This window comes from Oncorhynchus clarkii, chromosome 16, assembly GCF_045791955.1.
Source record: "Oncorhynchus clarkii lewisi isolate Uvic-CL-2024 chromosome 16, UVic_Ocla_1.0, whole genome shotgun sequence".
In the NCBI taxonomy this organism is placed as follows: domain Eukaryota; kingdom Metazoa; phylum Chordata; class Actinopteri; order Salmoniformes; family Salmonidae; genus Oncorhynchus; species Oncorhynchus clarkii.
Genome location: NC_092162.1, coordinates 22,835,047 through 22,856,702, shown reverse-complemented (window position 1 = coordinate 22,856,702; position 21,656 = coordinate 22,835,047). Strand labels below are relative to the sequence as shown.

Below are 21,656 nucleotides of genomic sequence, written 5' to 3'. Positions count from 1 at the left end.
CAGGCGCACTGGTTTGAATGTGTAAAGAACTGCAACGCTGCTGGGTTTTTCATGCTCAACAGTTTCCTGTGTGCATCGACAATGGTCCACCACCCAAGGGACATCCAGCCAACTTGACCCAACCGTGGGAAGCATTGGAGTCAACATGCAGCGCCGCTGTGGAACACTTTCGACACCTTGTAGAGTCCACGCCCCGACAAATTGAGGCTCTTCTGAAGGCAAAAGGGGGTGCAACTACATTTTCAGAACGTGTTCCTAATGTTTTGTACACACTCAGTGTATCGTATCGGCTACAGTTGGCTACAAAATAAACGTTCCAAGGACACTGACTCACTCAATGATGAAGATGAAGAATAGGCTTCCCACTGGTGATGACTGATGCGCTTGTGTCGATATCTGTAAATAAGCTAGCCAACTTACCCTGCTGGTTTTATTTATTTGATTTCTTTAAACTTTTATTTAGTTGAGAACAAGTTCTCATTTGCAACTGCGACCTGGCCAAGATAAAGCAAAGCAGTTCGACACATACAACAACACAGAGTTACACACGGAATAAAGAAACACAGAGTCAATAATACAGTAGAAAAATCGATATACAGCGTGTGCAAATGAGGTAGGATAAGAGAGGTAAAGCAATACATAGGCCGTGGTGGCGAAGTAATTACAATATAGCAATTAAACACGTGAATGGTAGAATTTGCAGAAGATGAAAGGTAAGTGGTAAGAATAAGAAGGGGGGAAAAACAGACAGAATCTCAATTGGTGGGAATGAAATGGACCAGGTTTCATCCATCAGACACCGTGGTGTTCTAGTTGATGAAAAGTTGTCCTGGAAAGAACATGCTCACTTTGTCTGCAGCAAAGTGATGAAGTCCGTTGGTATCATCAGAAAGATTATTGCTTTGGTTCCTAGCACTATACTACAGCCTAATTTAGCCATATCTCATTTACTGCAATACTGTCTGGGACAGTACACACAGTATTCTTCCTACCTACACAAATGACTCATCACAAAGAATAATGAGAGGTGGCTACACCTTCTCTAACTTCTTGGCTCCATCTTCCCCTCTGTTTAAGAAACTCAATATACTGTCTATCTACAACATTAATATAGTCCAATTATGCACCTTTATCTACAAATATACATACAATACCTCCCAGATAGCCCACCTAAACCCTTCAATGGATTCCTCCTGGTTAATTCTCAAATCCATGCATACAACAAAAGGCAAAATCAAATCAAATCAAATTGTATTTGTCACATGCTCCGAACACAACAGGTACTCACTCACCTTACACGGAAACGCTTACTTACAAGCCCTTAACCAGCAATGCAGTTTTAAGAAAAATTGTTTAGAAAGTATTTCCTAATATAAACTCAAGTAAAAAATATTATATAAAAAAATTAAAAATCATTAAGGAGCAACAATAGTAACAGTAGCGAGGCTATATACAGGGGGTACCGGTACAAAGACAATGTGCGGGGGCACCGGTTAATCGAGGTAATTGAGGTAATATGTACATTTAGGTAGAGGTAAAGTGAATATGCATGGATAATAAACAGAGAGTAGCAGCAGCATGAAAATGGGGGGAGGGACAATGCAAATAGTCCAGGTAGCCATTTGATTAGCTGTTCAGGAGTCTTATGGATTGGGGCTAGAAGCTGTTAAGAAGCCTTTTGGACCTAGACTTGGCGCTTCAGTACCGCTTGACGTGCGATAGCAAAGAGAACAGTCTATGACTAGGGTGGCTGGAGTCTTTGGCTATTTTTTGGGCCTTCCTCTGACACCGCCTGGTATAGAGGTCCTGGATGGCAGGAATCTTGGCCCACTACGCACTACCATCTGTAGTGCCTTGCAGTCGGAGGCTGAGCAGTTGCAATACCAGGCTGTGATGCAACCAGTCAGGATGCCCTCGATGGTGCAGCTGTAGATGTTTTTGAGGATCTGAGGACCCATGCCAAATCTTTTCAGTCTCCTGAGGGGGAATAGGTGTTGTCATGCCCTCTTCACGACTGTCTTGGTGTGTTTGGACCATGATAGTTTGTTGGTGATGAGAATGGGGGTGTACTCTGTCCTCCATTTTCTGTAGTCCACAATCATCTCCTCTATCTTGATCACATCGAGGGAGAGGTTGATATCCTAGCAACACACTGCCAGGTCTCTGACCTCCTCCCCGTAGGCTGTTTCATTGTTGTCGGTGATCAGGCTAAGTTGTGTCGCCGGCAAACTTAACGATGGTGTTGGAGTCATGCCTGGCCATGCAGTCATGGGTGAACAGGGAGTACAGGAGGGGACTGAGCATGCACCCCTGAGGGGCCCCTGTGTTGATGATCAGCGTGACAGACGTGTTGTTATCTACCCTTACCACCTGGGGGCAGCCCTCCAGGAAGTCGTTGATCCAGTTGCACAGGGAATTGTAGTCCCAGGGTTCTTATGAGCTTAAAGGGCACTATGGTGTTGAACTATGGTCAATGAATAGCATTCTTACGTGGGTGTTCCTTTTGTCCAGGTGGGAAAGGGCAGTGTGGCGTCATCTGTGCATCCGTTGAGGTGGTATGCAAATTGGAGTGGGTCTAGGGTTTCTGGGATGATGGTGTTGTGAGCCATGATCAGCCTTTCAAAGCACTTCATGGCTACAGATGTGAGTGCTACGGGTCGGTAGTCATTTAGGCAGGTTACCTTAGTGTTATTGGGCACAGGGACTATGGTTGTCTGCTTGAAACATGTTGGAATTACAAACTCGATCAGGGACAGGTTGAAAATGTAATTGAAGACACTTGCCAGTTGGTCAGTGCATGCTCGGAGTACACGTCCTGGTAATCCGTCTAATCTGTCCGCCTTGTGAATGTTGACCTGTTTAAAGGTCTTACTCACATCAGCTACGGAGAGCGTGATCACACAGTCACCCGGAACAGCTGATGCTCTCATGCATGCGTCAGTGTTGCTTGCCTCGAGGCGAGCATAGAAGTAATTTAGCTCATCTGGTAGGCTTGTGTCACTGGACAGCTCGCGGCTGTGGTTTCCCTTTGTAGTCCGTAATAGTTTGCAAGCCCTGCCACATCCGACGAGCGTCAGAGCCTGTGCAGTACGATTCAATCTTAGTCCTGTATTGACGCTTTGCCTGTTGGATGGTTCGTCGGAGGACATAGCAGGATTTCTAATAAGCGTCTGGGTTAATGTCCCGCACCTTGAAGCGGCAGCTCTAACCTTTAGCTCAGTGCGGATGTTGCCTGTAATCCATGACTTCTGGTTGGGGTATGTACGTATGGTCACTATGGGGACAATGTCATCGATGCACTTATTGATGAAGCCAGTGACTTATGTGGTGTACTCCTCAATGCCATCGGAAGAATCCCGGAACATATTCCAGTCTGTGCTAGTAAAACAGTCCTGTAGCTTAGCATCTGTGTCATCTGACCACTTCCTTATCAAGCAAGTCACTGGTACTTCCTGCTTTAGTTTTAGCTTGTATGCAGGAATCAGGAGGATAGAGTTATGGTCAGATTTGCCAAATGGAGGGCGAGGGAGAGCCTTGTACTCTGTGTGTGGAGTCAAAGTGGTCTAGAGTTTTTTTCCCTCTGGTTACACATTTAACATGCTGGTAGAAATGAGGTAAAACCGATTTCAGTTTCCCTGCATTAAAGTTCCCGGACAGTAGGAGCGCCGCCTCCTGTACAGCTTGTTGAGTGCCGTCTTATTGCCAGCATCTCTTTGTGGTGGTAAATAGACAGCTTCGAAAAATATAGATTGGTCTTGGTAAATAGTGTGGTCTACAGCTTATCATGAGATACTCTACCTTAGGCGAACAAAACCTAGAGACTTTCTTAGTATTAGATTTCGTGCACCAGCTGGCATTTACAAATAGACACAGACTGCCACTTCCACCTGGAGGCAGATTCTATCTATCCAAGTTGTTTAGCCATGACTCGGTGAAACATAAGATATTACCATTTTTAATGACCCGTTGGTAGGATAGTCGTGAACGGAGCTCATCCATTTTGTTATCCAATGATTCCACGTTGGCTAATAGGACTGATGGTAGAGGGGGATTCCTCACTCGCAGTCGGATCCCTACAAGGCACCCCAACCTACACCCCCGATATCTCCTTCTCTTCTTCATGGGAATGATAGGGAAAAATCTTTGTCCACTACGAGGTAAGTAATTGCTATCCTGAGATCCAGAAGCTCTTGTCGGTCCTAAGAGACGGTGGCAGAAACATTATGTCCAAAATAATTTACAAATAACGCGAAAAAAAATCAAGACACTGTTATAACCTTCACCTTCCCCATTGCCACATAGTCAATTCTCTTTCAGATATGAGGTTCCATACTCTGGAATTCCTATCTTCACATGGCCAAAACATCCCTCAACTTCATACGTAGACTAGGGGTCATCCTGATAAACCAAACTACCCAGTAGTCTCCAAGTCTCCACACACATAATCAAATGTGTTTTATTTTATGTATACTGAGTATGTGAGGTACACATACTTAAAGTGTTACATTTGAACACTTTAAAACTTTTTGTGTGGTTTTCATTTAATCCCTTTAGGGTTTCCAACTCACCTGCAATGTTTTAGCATTTAAAAAAACAAAGTACTGTTTAGTATTTCACTTGTTTTCTTTTTGTGAGGAATAAATAAAACCTTACAAAAATACACTAAAATGGCATTTATAGACATGAACAGTGGATAACCATTCTATCGTTATTTCTATTATAGTAGGCCAATGTTTCAATTGACACATGGGTAGTGAATGTGTTCCCTTGGAAATGTTGCTGAATGCAAGTGTCACAAGGTGGATAAGGACAGGTTATAGGTTTGTGATTGAGCAGGCAGCGTGAAGCAGAGGCATTGCCCAAAATACCATTTAACATTTATTTTGTAAGGCATGGTTTACATCATAGCATCAGCGCATTTCGTTTCAGCCATTTCTCAATTCAGTTCCACAATTGTTACGCTTCATCCCCATATCAATTTCTTGATTTTTTTTTTTTTTACTCTTAAAACCATGCTACTTAAAATTACAGGACAAATATACAAACCAAACAAAGGGATACAGGAAGCAACTTAGTCCGGCAGGCATGTATCATTTTATTTTCTCAGAATGTATTCACTACAGCACAACTCCATTAACCATGTGTGCTCACCAAACATATTGGCTACACGCTCTCACACACAAGATGCCACCTACTGCATTCACTTCCTGTGGTTGGCCTCCTGGAACACAAAAACAGGGGGTTTAAATATGCTAAAATAAAGTCACATGCTCTGTCAATGAACCAATAGGAATTGTATAGTCAATCCAATAACTGAATAACATCTGTATCATTTTAGTAACTTCAAAGTAACTCCAATTAGCTTCAATAAGCCCGCTGCAGTATATTATATTACTACCACTTAACACATATCGACGTAGCAATATTGGTGGAATTGCACGTCATCTTGACAGTTGTCTTGCATGGCCATCTGAAACCTGGGCTCTCGAGGCTACCATGACTGTAGACTGCAGACTAGTTGTGAGGAGAAGGAGGGGAGTTAAAATTGATGCCCTTCAGTTCTGGCCTCCTACCCATAAAAAAAGAATAGTAAAGTTTACCATAGATTACTATAGTACTTACTATAGAATGATATAGAATTCTGTAGTAAACTGTAGAATCTTATACTCAACACTGTAGTATCCCTCTATCGTGTAGTGCTTACTATAGACTTTTGAAGTATACTGTAGAATACCATACTACACACTGTACTATCCCTTGATCATTCTAACTTTAGAATTTTGTAGTATAATGTAAAATACTATTGTCACGTGTGCTCCCTCTCCGGCCTCTAGGTCACCAGGCTGCTGATCATTAAGCACACCTGTCACCATCGTCACGCGCACCTGCGCCTCATGACACTCACCTGGACTCCATCACCTCCTTGATTACCTTCCCTATATTTGTCGCTCCTCTTGGTTCTTTCCTCAGGTGCTATTGACTCTGTTTTATGTCAGTGCGTTGTTTGTGTTTCTTGTTTTTATGTACCATTTATTAAACACTCACTCCCTGAACTTGCTTCCCAACTCTCAGTGTACATCGTTACAGAATAACACATCACCTAAGGGAAGGGAGGGAGTGTTTTTTTTTGTGTTGGAAGGTATGTCTGGTCCAGCTGTCAGTACCAGAGCTACCAGGGAGGCCTCAGCCGGCTCGTCGGGCTCTCACGCCCCAGGCCAGGTTCGTCGGGCTCTCACGCCCCAGGCCAGGTTCGTCGGGCTCTCACGCCCCAGGCCAGGTTCGTCGGGCTCTCACGCCCCGGCCAGGTTCGTCCGGCTCTCACGCCCAGGCCAGATTCGTGAGACGCCTCTCACGCCCCGGCCAGGTTCGTGAGACGCCTCTCACGCCCCGGTCAAGTTTCTGAGCCTCGGTGGAAGCGACCGGTCCACTCCTGATCCCTGGGATCGTCCCTTTGGTCGGCGTCCTGCGGCTGGAGTCGCACGTCAGGGAGGGAGTACTGTCACGTGTGTTCCCTCTCTGGCATCCAGGTCACCAGGCTGCTGATTATTGTGCACACCTGTCACACGCACCTGGACTCCATCACCTCCTTGATTATCTACCCTATATCTGTCACTCCCCTTGGTTCTTTCCTCAGGTGTTATTGACTGTTTCATGTCAGTGTGTTGTTTGTGTTTCTCAGCGCACATCGTTACAACTATATTACACACTGTAATATCCCCCTTGATCATGTAGTGCTTGCTATAGAATTTTGTAGTATATTGGATACTTATACACTCCACACTTTATATCACTTGATCGTGTAGTGCTTACTATAATATTTTTTAGTATACTGTAGAATACTATACTACACTGTAATATCCCTTGATCATGTAGTGCTTACTTTAGAAAGTATACTGTGTAGAATACTATACTACACACTGTAATGCTTACTTTAGACTTTTTTTGATCGATTGGACTGTCAATGCTGTTTTGATTTTAATGTACTGTCCTTGGGGAGCTCCTGCCAAGGATTTCCTGACGTTCCCCTTCAATTGTGAAGTGCTTATGTTAAAGTATAAAGTATACTCCACACTGTAGTATCCCTTGATTTATTCCACAAATGTGGATACAATGTGGATACAATGCATTTAGACATTTAGACATTTGTTGAGAATAATTACCATTTTGGTCCTAGTTTAAACATGTTACACATTTACAGCTAACCCACATGAAGAAATACAAACATATACTATGGTCAAAGTAAATGTATAGTAATCATTGTAGTGTCTCTGCTGACTTTATTGTAGTATTCACTGTAGTGTTTTTGCAGGCGTGTCTAACATACTATATACTCATTCATTGTTTTTGCGGGCATGTCTAGTATACGGTAGTATTCATTGTTGTCACGCCCTGACCTTAGAGAGACGTTTTATTGCTCTATTTGGTTAGGTCAGGGTGTGATTTGGGTGGGCATTCAATGTTTTCTATTTCTTTGTTTTTGGCCAAGTGTGGTTCCCAATCAGAGGCAGCTGTCTATCGTTGTCTCTGATTGGGAATCATACTTAGGCAGCCATTTTCCCACCTATGTTGTGGTTAATTATTTATTTTCTGTGAGTGTTTGTGTGCACCACGGTTGCGTCATGTTTGGTTTCTGTTTACCTGTTTTTTGTGAAGGTTTCACTTTATTAAAATATGTGGAATTACATGCACGCTGCGCCTTGGCTCATCTATGACAGGGAGTTTGAAGACAGTGAACGTGACAATTGTACTATTTTTCCGGACATGACTGTAGTAAACTACGTTTTTTGTGGACATGACTAGTGTATTGTAGTAACACCTGCTATATAGCTTTACCCATTTATGTGCTTATTTCATTTGCATTTTGACATTGATTATTTCCATTAAATATATTCATTGATGTTTTTGACTGTTATCTTCACCTTTCTGTGTCTCCTTTTAGATAAACCCTACTCCATACAAAGCCAATCAAGTTCCAATTCAAGACAAGTTTCATGTCAACTGTCAATCATTCCCTGCTATGTATCATCTCCATTACCTGAATCTATAAAGACTCTATAAAGACTCCGCCTGCACTTTAACTGGATTCCCACAGTAGATGGGCATCACCACAACCTAAACCTCAATCAGTTACAATCTTGTAATTGAAAAATATTGTGTGACAGGCTAGGAAACAAACTTTTGGTCAGTGTTTCCCTGAGCACCCTTATTAGGGGAGGACATGCAGGAAATGTATAAAAGCACCCGTTTGTCATGTTCAAGTGAGGGCTTTGTACATGGAAGGCCGTGTGTGTGTGTGTGTGTGTGTGTGTGTGTGTGTGTGTGTGTGTGTGTGTGTGTGTGTGTGTGTGTGTGTGTGTGTGTGTGTGTGTGTGTGTGTGTGTGTGTGTGTGTGTGTGTGTGTGTGTGTGTGTGTGTGTGAAATGTTTATGAAATGTTTACTTACAAGCCCTTAACCAACAATGCAGTTTTAAGAAAATATTTACTAAATAAATAAACTAAAGTAGAAAAAGTAACACAATAAAACAACAACGAGCCTATATCAAATCACATTTTGATGATGTGAAATGCTTACTTACGAGCCCCTAACCAACAGTGCAGTTTCAAAAAAATACAGATAAGAATAAGAGATAAAAGTAACAAGTAATTAAAGAGTGGCAGTAAAATAACAGTAGCGAGACTATATACAGGGGGGAACCAATACAGAGTCAATGTGCAGGGGCACTGGTTAGTTGAGGTAGTATGTACATGTAGGTAGAGTTATTAAAGTGACTATGCATAGATGACAACAGAGAGTAGCAACGGTTTAAAGAGGGGGTGAGAGGGGGGGGAACTGCAAATAGTCTGGGTAGCCGTTTGACTAGATGTTCAGGAGACATATGACTTGGGGGAAGAAGCTGTTTAGAAGCCTCTTGGACCTAGACTTGGCGCTCCTGTACCGCTTGCTGTGCGGTAGCAGAGAGAACAGTCTATGACTAGGGTGGCTGGAGTCTTTGACAATTTTTAGGGCCTTCCTCTGACACTGGCTGGTATAGAAGTCCTGGATGGCAGGAAGCTTGGCCCCAATGTTGTACTGGGCCGTTCGCACTACCCTCTGTAGCGCCTTGAGGTCGGAGGCCGAGCAGTTATCATAACAGTGTAGAGGGGGGGGAGGGGCAGTAATACTGTTCTCTCTGCTACCGCAGGATGCTCTCGATGGTGCAGCTGTAAAACCTTTTGAGGATCTGAGGACCCATGCCAAATCTTTTTGTGCCCTCTTCACGACTGTATTGGTGTGCATAGACCTTCTTCCTTTGTTGGTGATGACCAAACAACTTGAAGCTCTCAACCTGCTCCACGTCAATGAGAATGAGGGCGTGCTCGGTCTTTCTTTTTCCTGTAGTCCACAATCATCTCCTTTGTCTTGATCACGCTGAGGGAGAGGATGTTATCCTGGCACCACACGGCCAGGTCTCTGACCTCCTCCCTGTAGGCTGTCTTGTTGTTGTGTTGTCGGTGATCAGGCCTACCACTGTTCTGTCATCGGCAAACTTAATGAGGGTGTTGGAGTCGTGCCTAGCCGTGCAGTCATGAGTGAACAGGGAGTGCAGGACGGGGCTGAGCACACACCCCTGAGGGGTCCCTGTGTTCAGGATCGGCGTGACGGATGTGTTGTTACCTACCCTTACCACCTGGGGTTGGCCCATCAGGAAGTCCAGGATCCAGTTGCAGAGGGAGGTGTTTAGTCCTAGGGTCCTTAGCTTATTTATGAGCTTTGAGGGCACTATGGTGTTGAACACTGAGCTGTAGTCAATGAATAGCATTCTCACATAGGTGTTCCTTTTGTCCAGGTGGGAAAGGGCAGTGTGGAGTGCAATAGAGATTGCATCATCTGAGATCTGTTGGGGCTGTATGCAAATTGGAGTGGGTCTAGGGTTTCTGGGATGATGGTGTTGATGTGAGCCGTGACCAGCCTTTCAAAGCACTTCATGGCTACAGACGTGAGTGCTATGGGTCAGTAGTCATTTAGGCAGGTTACCTTAGTGTGCCTGGGCACAGGGACTATGGTGGTCTGCTTGAAACATGTTGGTATTACAGACTCGGACAGGGAGAGGTTGAAAATGTAATTGAAGACACTTGCCAGTTGGTCAGCGCATGCTTGCAGTACACGTCCTGGTAATCCATCTGGCCCTGTGGCCTGTTTGAAGGTCTTACTCACATCAGCTGCGGAAAGCGTGATCACACCGTCTTCCAGAACAACTGATGCTCTCATGCATGTTTCAGTGTTATTTGCCTCGAAGCGAGCATAGAAAGAGTTTACCTCGTCTGGTAGGCTTGTGTCACTGGGCAGCTCTCGACTGTGCTTCCCTTTGTAGTGTGTAATGGTTTGCAAGCCCTGCCACATCCGACGAGCGTCAGAGCCAGTGTAGTGCGATATACAGGGGGTACCGCCGGTACAGAGTCAATGTATGGGAGTACAGGTTAGTTGAGGTAATATGTACATGCATATGTACATGACTAGGCATAGATAATAAACAGCGAGTAGCGGCAGTGTAAAAAAATAAATGTGGTGGTTAACTGTTCTTTCTTTTCCACCATCAGAAGTGCAATATTTGTCATAGCTTTTGGTCATCTTGTGAGCTTGGTCAGCTGAATTTCTGTGAAAGCACTTTCAGAAAGCTATCTAGTAAAAGTAGCTGATCTAAGAAGTAATTTTGGTGTACGCTTGTTAATGTGTGTTATCTGTCAAACACACAAACCTAATCCTCTAAACTTTAATAAACTCTGCTTGTTCTTTATCTGCTTCTGTGCTGTTTCAATAACGACACAGGGCGAGACCCAGATGCAGGAGGCAGATGGTTTGAGATGGTTTGAGTCTCTGATATTTATTAAAATACAAGGGACAGGCAAAAGGCAGGTCGAGGACAGTCAAAAGTTCATTAACCAGATCGGAGTCCGAAAGGTACAGGGTGGCAGGCAAGCTTGAGGTCAGGGCAGGCTGAATGGTCCGGCAGGCGGGCTCAGTGTCAGGGCAGGCAGAAAAGGTCGGAACCGGGAGGGCTAGAAAACAGAGACTTGGAAAAACGGGAGAACAGAAGAAACACGCTGGTAGGCTTGACGAGACAAGACGAACTGGCAACAGACAAACAGAGAACACAGGTATAAATGCACTGGGGATAATGGGGAAGATGGACGACACCTGGAGGGGGGTAGAGACAAGCACAAAGACAGGTGAAACAGATCAGGGTATGACAGTTTCCCTTTAATGGGCCTAGAACCTGTGTAACGTTTAGATGTTAAAAATATATATTTTTGCTAATGTGTTGTCTGGTCTGTTGCATTGCTCAGAACTGTTGACCCAACTCAATAGGCGGTCTATCACGAACGGTCTTCTATTCTGGTTGAGGTGTTCACTCACTTAACAGTAGGCTTAGTCTGGTAGTTGTGCCATTTTAGCTAACCCTAGTCGGCAGGTGTTACTACAATATACTACTCATGTCCGCAAAAACACTTTAGTAAATACTGCAGTCATGTCTGCAAAAACACTCCAGTATTCTAGTCATGTCTGTGTAAATACTACAGTCATGTCTGCAAAAACACTACAGTAAATACTACATTAATGTCTTCAAACACTACCATAAACTACAGTCATGTCTGCAAAAACACTACAGTAAATACTACAGTATACTAGTCATGTCCGCAAAAACACTAGGGTAAATGTAGTATACTACAGTCATGTCTGCAAAAACACTACAATGAATACTATAGTATATAAATGTAATAACACTAGAGTATTTAGACCATAGTATAAGTATATTTTATGTGTACTCTCCTTCCTCCACCAGCTCTTCCCCTGGGCCAGGTCAGGAGGAGAGTCAGTGGATACAGCATGTATGAGGGAGGGAGATGGAGCAGGCAAGTGAGACAGCAATGGATGTAGACTGGACTTGAAATGAGTGGATGAGAGTTGACTGACTATCTGTCTGCCTGTCTGACTAAAGAACAGGGGGAGAGGCTGTAAGATTGTCCAAGACTATTTGTGAAGAGAACTGGAAGTGCATCAGAGGAGGGAAGGAACAGCCAGGATTAGGCTGTGGTGGAAAAAGCACAAGATTACAGAGGCTGAGGATAAGGAAATAAAGCAAAATAGTGGAGGGAGCTGTAATCCGGCTATCTCGATCCCAGCAAGACTCATAAACCAGGACGTGCATTTTCAACATGATGTAATCCTGATTTTGGACAATCCAGGGCCCAAATTTCTGAATAGTGTTACATCATGGGCTGGCATGCCTTGTCTCGTTCACTACTACAGAACTACAGTAGTTGGTCACTCAAATTTTCACTTGGTCATGCATTGCCAATTAAATGAAAATTGGAATGAGGTGGAAGTTAGGATTCATCCATAAGCAGTTTGAGAGATTGAATCCAAACAAATGCTTTCACTTTTGTTCAGATTCGGAGGCGGAGACCAACACCCGCTACGCTATTCCGTTTGACAGACCAACCGTCTCCCGAGGAGGAAAACGACAATCACCAGGTAAAACAGCACCACCTGAAATGCCTGCAAGTACTATCACACCACTAAACCTACATGCAGTCCTTGAAGTACTAACCACAGCATTCAATTACATTATGTCAGCAGTGGTCCCCCAATTCTTGTCCTGGAGAGCAATGGGTTGTGCAGGATTTTCTAAACTAACATATGGAATTGTTTTAAGATCCTTTAGCTATTTGATTATGAATTTTAGGACCCATTTAGCCCATAGAAACACTTTGAGTAGCTGATTCACACATGGAATAACAGATACTGGAAAAATACATCAAAAGAAGTTATGTTTTAAAGTGTCTGTCCTATATCTGAGAGGTATAAGAAAGATCGGGAAGTATTTTTTACATTTTTTTTTACCCATATTAAAATAAAACATTTGGGCACTAAACTACTTCCATATACACTTCCATAAATGTTTGACACTAGTACCGGGCTACCTTCAGACAAGCAAAATGGACACCATCGTGTTCGTGAGAGTCTTATCTTTCCATATTGGCCATATTAGTTTTGCAGGCCTAACCATTTGTTTTCGTGGGAATATTTCTCAAGGTCTGACAAACACCACTGTAGTTCGGCCACCTTCCACCACCGCATTGGCGGATGGACATCATGCAAAAAAACATCTGCATCTTAAAACGGATTTTGATGGGGATTGTTGTATTATGCTAATTCGATTTCTGTGAGCACTCACATCGACTCTATGGACATTTTTGTGGTGGTTGATACATTTACCGTAAGGGAAAATCAAGTCTGAAATTTCAAAGTGGAAATTGCAAACGTCAGAAGCCTTTTTAAACTTCAAATACACTACACAGTGTTAATATTCCATTGCAGGAAGGTTTTACTGCAACAGGGCGATCAAATGAAGATCCTACATCTGTACATGTCTTATCAAGACTGATTACTTGAATCAGGTGTTGGACTGTAACTAAAATCTGCACACTTTGTGGCTCTCAAGAACCAGGTGTGAAGACCCTTGCATGATGTGACAATCTGTTGTGGTTGTCTCAGTTTTCATTTGAGAGCAAGGCACCGTTTTCTTAGGCCAATGTGCTGGATGTGCAGTGAGTTAGTCTGATGCAGCCTAAATGGCACCCTGATCCCTATATGCAACACTACTTTTGGCCAGTAGTGCCTTACATAGGGAATAGTGTGCCTTTGTAGATTTGACATTGTTTTTCTCTTTACCTGCATAGTGGGTCATTGGGGAAAATGGCGTCCTCACCAAGAACATCAATGCGCATGTGTACCAGCCTCCATCACTCAAAGGTAGGTTGACTATCCATCATCTTATTATGTAAACAGTGACCCATAAAGCATTTGGGAGAGTTGAGGAAACCACTTCCTGTCTGCAGCCATGTTTTCTGGCCTGGGATTAGTCTATATCTGTCTTGACTGAAAGGGTTTTAAGTGGAAATGGCTTAATCATGAGGTGTGTGTGTGTTGGGTTAGTTTGTGTGTGTGCGTGTGTGTAAGTGAATGTGTGTGTGAACGTGTGGGTGTTGTGAGATTAGGGGCAGAGACAGCTGTGAGTCTCCACTGCTCTGGATCATCCAGGATTATAGGATGGGGCACACAGCTGCAGTGCAGGCAACATCGCACACACTCTCACATGACCTGTTCCTTATGATATAGTATATTTACTATTAGCAATACCTGAAGCCGTGCATTAAGTCTCGTGTCCCGATCTGTTTGTCCGTCCATTTCTTTCTGTGGCTGCATACTAAAGTACAATTTGGCATTTTTGGCATAGCTGATCTTAAAACTGTTTTGGTTCTAAAAACTATTACCCTCTTTTCTGTGCCTGTCTGTCTGTCTGTCGTTCTGTCTGTCTGCCTGTTTGTCTGTGTGGTTTCACAGCTGTACAGAGGATGGCTCAAGCCCGCATGAAGTCTCTGGGAACCTGTGGCCCCGAAGAGACAGATGACTTCTCTGGGGAGGAAAGCGTGGACTGTGAGGAGAGCCTGGATATATCCCCTGTCTCCACCACTGGTGAGAGAAGCACAACACGGGTGTTATGTCCCAAGTCCCACGCAGTGTGCACTTGTGCACCCCTCCCCACACTCGCCGATTTCAAAGCATTGGATTGGTGTAAGCATGGGATAGAGGGAGTTTCCACAACTTCCACACCAGTGCTTTATTTTTAAATGCAGCAAGTGAACAAGTGTACACTTAAGGCTGAAGGGTAGAGAATTGGAACGCAGAGGAGTATCAGCAGAAATACTCTATCGCTCGCTTGCACGCATGCACTCACTCACTCACTCACTCTCTCATTTACTCACTCTTGAAGGTGCAATCTGTTAGTTACTACAAAAACATTTGGCTAAGAAGCAAAACAAACAACATTTGACAGTACACCTTTAACAATAGCCAATTCCTCTTCCCAGGGTCAAGGGTCAATTCAGAGGGAAGAATTGCCCACTTTCTTCACCTGAGAGTCCCACACGGAGAGGAGGAAGAGGAGCTGGATGATGAGGAGAAGAGGGGAAAAGGTGGACCAAGAAGGCCAAAGAAGAAGGGAGAATAACAGAGCGCTGTGTGTTACAGAGAGGAGATTCAGATTCTGTGGCAAAAGATGATTGACGATCCAGAGTGATGTTTTCTAATTATTATATAAAGAGCGTGGAGAAAATATCTAAATACGTGTGTGTGCGTGCGTGTGTGCGTTTGTGCAGTTGTGTGTGTGCTTGCTTGCATTCGTGTGTGTGTGTGTGTGTCAGTGGAGGCTCCTCAGAGGAGTAAGGGGAGGACCATCCTCCTCAGTGAATTTCATAAAAATGTAAATTGTAAAACATTCAAAAAGTTAGTATTTTTAGATAAAACAATACTAAATACAATCACGTCACCGAACAATTGATTAAAACACACTATTTTGCAAAGAAGGTCTCCAGTAGCCTCAACAGCACTCTGTAGGGTAGCACCATGGTGTAGCCGGAGGACAGCTAGCTTCAGTCCTCCTCTAGGTACATTGACTTCAATACAAAACCCAGGAGGCACGAGGTTCTCAACCCATCCATAGACTTACACAGTAATTATGACAACTTCCGGAGGACATCCTCCAGCCTATCAGATTTCTTGCAGCATGAACTGACATGTTGTCCACCCAATAAAATAATCAGATAATTAATCTAGTACTGAAATCATAAGCTACAGCTAGCTAGCACTGCAGTGTATAGAGAGAAAATACAATAGTTGAAGAGGTATGAAAATATGTATTTCTTCTAAAATGAAGGAGAAGCAAAAGAGAAATAGAGAGAGATTTTGTCATTTTTTGTTCACTTTCAATTTCACTTAGTTAGCAAATGCAGCTAGCTAATTTAGCCTACTGAAACAGCTGAACCAGCTGAAATCAGCTGGTATGCTGATATAGGTGTTATTGTGCAAGGTGGTATTGATGTCACTGTCTGTTGCCTCAAATTTGTCTCTCAACCTGTGTGCAGCTACGTTATAAACATTCATTCATAGGCTAGGTTGTAGCAACGTCATGATGGGTATAGGGAAAAGTATTCTAGTATCACGTAGTGGCCTAAACCTATTGCTGTTACATTGAACTAGGTGAATGGAATATGAACGAGAGTCATCCAATATGCTGTGATATAAATAAATAATCCTCCCTCATCTTAAACGGTACTGACCGCCACTGGTGTGTGTGTGTGTGTATGTATGCCTATCTTTGTGTGTCTGTTTGTATGCATGTGAGAAAGAGAGAGACACAGTGGGAGAGAAATAAAACGAGAGAGAGAGAAAAAGAGAGAGTTCTAAAGTGTTTAAGCTGAATGGTAGTGTTCCAGACAGCACTTCCTTATGAATTCCAGATTGCAGACGTCACTGTCTGAGGAACAGTCTTCACTGTCTGAGGAACTGTCTTGGTGGCTGTGCAGCCACAGAGGGGAGACGATGCTTATCATTGAGCACGTTCCAGATTGTAGGTTTTTCTGCAGGCGCGCTGTGCGTCTCATGCTTAGGTCCATGCTTTTTGTTGTGGAAATGCAGGCACTGTGATTTGACCGGTATTCCCAGCATTATCCTCTAGTTGTTGCAGGTAGAAAATCCTAGGAAATGTTCTGTAATTGACACAAGCTGTCTCGAATCAATCAACCAATCAATGTCTGGTTGTGCATGTGTGTTTGGCAGGGGATGGCCTGAGCCAGGGGAGGCGTGGCTCTGCGAATCTCAATCACACAAAACCTATTATTTGTCAGGGAATACTGTTTGTAGATCGGTAATTCTACACCTCACTTTGCTTAAGCTGATCCTCTCAAATGGACTCGGAAGTTGTAGCTAAAAATTGGTCAGTTAAGGGAAGTAGTCAATTTAACCAACCATGGAAGTATATTGGGGCCAATTTTAGGGGTTGCCCAGTCCGGGACTCAAACCCGGGTCCAGCAATTGTTAAGCCAACAATTTAACAGTTACGGTGTTGGCTTGACAGTCGCTGAACACAGGTTTGAATCCGGGGCAGGGTTACGCCCATAATTCACAATTAATTTCACTCATTCATTTACTCCACCAATAAGTACGGGATTGAGCTGCTTGCAATGGAACAGGTAAACTAGTTGTTTACATGTTTGATTGTTAAGTGCAGGCACGAGAAGTGACTGATATTCCATGGGTGGGGAGAGGGAGCGAGAGAAAAGGGTGGACATGGAGGGGGTTTTGCTTGAAGCACTGAACATCATGACATGACAGTGAATAGGATTGTGTTTAGTCTATGACAGGCATCATCACTTCACTGACTTACGAGTTCTACACTAGACATTAGGAATATACTCTATTTGGAACAAAAAATAATAACCGGTTCTCAAGAGATGAAAGTATCGGTTCTGTTGCAGAACACTGGAGATCATTCTTGTTTGCTAAAGTGGTAAGGTTAATAATTTGGCTGACAATTAAAGGTTTTTATTTACATTTACTAACACCAATGACACTTGGAATTTAGACACACCAAATGATCAGTGAAATCCTCAAATGTATGACATACTAAAAGGGTGTGATTAACTAATAATTTGATTTAATGTAGACCCCTCCCCCAATAACAGTTTGCCACCGGAGGGAATGCTCAAGGTTCTTGTATATCTTTGTAATGAGTGATATTCAAGGCAGTAACACCAAATGAAATAAAACTTAGGGACACATATTATATTGGTTTTAATATCATTCTTATAAAAGTATTCTAATAGCATTCGTTGTTTTTATTGATCTATACAATATTTAAATAATTTTGTTTACTTTCTAGCATTTAAAATAATTGATAGATATCTCTAAATCCCCAAAACATGTCACTACTACTCTACTTATCGCTACTGGGACAAGCCAATTTGCTTGCCCTAACGACTTTAAACAATGCATACAGGGCATTCGGGAAAGCATTCAGACCCCTTGACTTTTTCCACATTTTGTTACATTACAGCCTTATTCTAAAATGGATTAAATCATTTTTTTCCCCTCACCAATCTACACACAATACCCCATAATGACAAAGCAAAAACTGTTTTATAGGAAGTTTTGCAAATGTATTATAAATAAAAAACTGAAATATGACATTGACATAAGTATTCGAACCCTTTACTCAGTACTTTTTTGAAGCACCTTTGGCAGTGATTACAGCCTCGAGTCGGCTTGGGTACAAGCTTGGCACACTTGTATTTGTGGATTTTCTCCCATTATTCTCTGCAGATCCTCTCAAGCTCTGTCAGGTTGGATGGGGAGCATCACAGCACAGCTATTTTCAGGTCTCTCCAGAGATGAACGATCGGGTTCAAATCCGGGCTCTGGCTGGGCCACTCAAGGACATTCAGAGACTTGTCCAGAAGCCACTCCTGCATTGTCTTGGCTGTGTGCTTAGGGTCGTTGTCCTGTTGGAAGGATAACCTTTGCCAAAGTCTGAGATTCTGAGTACTCTGGAGCAGGTTTTCATCAAGGATCTCTCTCTGTACTTTGCTCCGTTTATCTTTCCCTCGATCCGGACTAGTCTCCCAGTCCCGGCCGCTGAAAAACATCCCCACAGCATGATGCCATCACCATGCTTCATCGTACGGATGGTGCAGGTTTCCTCCAGACATGACGCTTGGCATTCAGACCTAAGAGTTCAATCTTGTTTCATCAGAGCAGAGAATCTTGCTACTCGTGGTCTGAGAGTCCTTTAGGTGCCTTTTGGCAACTCCAAGCGGGCTGTCATCGGCTTTTTACTGAGGAGTGGCTTCCGTCTGGCCACTCTACCATAAAGGCCTGATTGGTGGAGTGCTGTAGAGATAGTTGTCCGTCTGGATGGTTCTCCCATCTCCACGGAGGAACTCTGGAGCTCTGTCAGAGTTACCGGTGGTCACCTCCCTGACCAAGACCTTCCTCCCCAGATTACTCAGTTTGGCCGAGCGGCCAGCTCTAGGAAGAGCCTTGGTGGTTCCAAACTTCTTTAAGAATGATGGAGGCCAGCCTCCCGGGTGGTGCAGTGGTTAAGGGCGCTGTACTGCAGCGCCAGCTGTGCCACCAGAGACCCTGGGTTCGCGCCCAGACTCTGTCGTAACTGGCTGGATTCCTGGTTGAATGCGCGCTGTGTTAAGAAGCAGTGCGGCTTGGTTGGGTTGTGTATCGGAGGACGCATGACTTTCAACCTTCGTCTCTCCCGAGCCCGTACGGGAGTTGTAGCGATGAGACAACATAGTAGCAACTAAAAAAACAATTGGATACCATGAAATTGGGGAGAAAAAGGACCAAAAAAAAAGAATGATGGAGGCCAATCTTAGTGAGCTTCAATACTGCAGACATATTTTGGTACCCTTCCCCAGATCTGTTTTGCTCTGACATGCACTCTCAAATGTGGGACCTTATATTGACAAGTGTGTGCCTTTCCAAATCATCAATTGAATTTACCACAGGTTGACTCAATCAAGGATTGACTCAATCAAGGAGCATCTCAAGGATGATCAATGGAAACAGGATGCACTTGAGCTCAATTTCGAGTCTCATGGCAAAGAGTCCAAAAACTTATTTAAATATGGTATTTCTGTTTTTTTAATTATACATTTGCAAAAATGTCTAAAACCTGTTTTCGCTGTGTCATTATGGAGTATTGTGTGTAGTTTGAAGAGGAATTGTTTTTATTTAATCCATTTTAGAATAAGGCTGTAACATAACACTGTGGAAAAAGTCAAGGGGTCTGAATACTTTCCGAATGCAGTATATGTTTATCATTGATAAACAGCTCGTGATAAACAAAAAAAAACATGTATGATGTGTAACTATTTGACATTTTTAAAGTGTTTTTCATGGTTGCAAACGCGGGGGACACATATGCCTGACGCAATTCAAGAAAGACCCTTCTCCAGGCTTTGTGAGTTCTGATTTTCTGCACAGTGCATATGCAATAAACATGGCCTGGATCGCGACCATTACATTGAGGGCTAGTTTCATCTGCTTTGATATGTAGAAGTTGTATTCTTTATTTTTTTTTAAACTTTGTTGAAAGGGGTACTGAACTCACAGTGCATGCTCTGTGCACAGTTAGCATGTAGCCTAGCGTGTTGTGCATGGTACTGAAGAAAAGTGAAAGTCATGTTTTGTTTAACCATGTCTGCATATTTAAAGTATATGGATACTCCAATGTCTGTTAACAATACAATTTCTATGTTACTATAATGTGTGTGGGTGTGGGTGCTTTACATTCCCAGCACAGTCTGTATTATACTACTGTTGGCCACTAGATGTCAGTCTACATTAGTAGCAGGACAAATAATTGACACTTTACTCCCCCTCTTCTCAAGTCTCTGCATCTGATTTTTCGGTGTAGGGTGAAGTTGCCCCTATACACTGATCTTGGGTCAGTTTTGCATTTACTTCACTAATGGTTAAGGTTAGGAATAGTGGAGGGGAAGCTGATCCTAGATCTGTACATGGGGGAAACTTCAGCCTGGGACATTATTCTCTCTTATCAGGGAGTGATTCAGACCTGGGACACCAGGGCTGCGTTCACGCAGGCTGCCCAATTCTCACATGTTTTTTCACAAATCGGCCTTTTGACCAATCAGATCGGCTCTGAAAAAGATCTGATATGATTTGTCAAAATACCAGTTAGTGTGGTAAAATATAATAATTGGGCTGCCTGCCTCTCATACACTATGACTAATAAAACCTTACCTTGAACTTGCACGTGTATAAAGCAGCCTATGTGATTGGAATCTGGCCAATCCCTGATATTAAAGGAATAATTCAGCCAAATTACACATTTACAGATTTGTTTCCTTACCTATAGTCAGGGAGAGACTGCAATTGGTTTTGCAAAACAAGTAACTGCCAGCAACTGATAATATTTAGGAAAACTAATATTCAAAAAGCACTAAGTCAATGTCCCACCAGTGAGAATGTGTTACGTTTCATACCCAAATCATCTCAAAGTAACTTCAAAGTCATTGAGCTGCACAATCCCTTTCAGAAATGAATTTGACGTCTGCTTTCAGGTCATTGAGTCTAATTAACGTCCATTATTTCTTTATCTGCCCTCTTTTTTTCATCTGTCCATTTCTGCTCTATTATCATTGTCTGCCTGTTTCTTATCTTCCTCCTTTCTCTACCTCCCTACCGCTCACTGTCTATCTCTCCATCTCCCTCTGTCCTAAGGGGAACCCAACTCGTACCTGGCTCTGTGTGTGTGTGTGCGTGTGCACAGAGCCTCCTCTTCCTATAGGCAGACTAGGCGCTGTGTGTAGAGCCCCTAACCACTAGGGAGCCAGACCATTAAAACAATTTATATATATATATAGGATTTTTAAGCAATAAGTCCCGAGGAGGTGTGGTATATGGTCAATATACCATGGCTAAAGGCTGTTCTTATGAACAATGCAACCCGGAGTGCCTGGAAACAGCCCTTAGCTGTGGTATAGTGGCCATAAACCACAAACCCCAAAAGTGTCTTATTGCTTCATACACTGGTTACCAATGTAATTAGAGCAGTAAAAATACATGTTTTGTCATACCTGTGGTATACGGTCTGTTATAAACTGGGTGGTTGGTTGGCTGATTGGCTGACAGCTGTGGTATATTAGACCGTATACCACAGGGCACTAATGCAGAGTTGTAATGTACTGTGGCTGGAGGGTATTTTGGAAGGATTTGGTCTCCCCCATTGTCATCCCAT

The 21,656-nt window shown here is 43.1% G+C and overlaps 1 protein-coding gene across 1 annotated transcript in view; it reads left to right on the top strand.

Moving 5' to 3' along the window:
* The window catches only part of LOC139367524 (protein phosphatase 1 regulatory subunit 1B-like), a 32,056-nt gene extending 15,890 nt beyond the window's left edge, over window positions 1-16,166 (top strand). Inside the window, exons 2-5 of the mRNA XM_071105769.1 lie at window positions 12,431-12,514; window positions 13,723-13,795; window positions 14,387-14,518; window positions 14,914-16,166. Of these exons, the coding sequence (XP_070961870.1) occupies window positions 12,431-12,514; window positions 13,723-13,795; window positions 14,387-14,518; window positions 14,914-15,053 (429 nt within the window). The 3' untranslated portion in view covers window positions 15,054-16,166. The remainder of the gene's footprint in view (window positions 1-12,430; window positions 12,515-13,722; window positions 13,796-14,386; window positions 14,519-14,913) is intronic.
* Window positions 16,167-21,656: the final 5,490 nt, after the last annotated feature.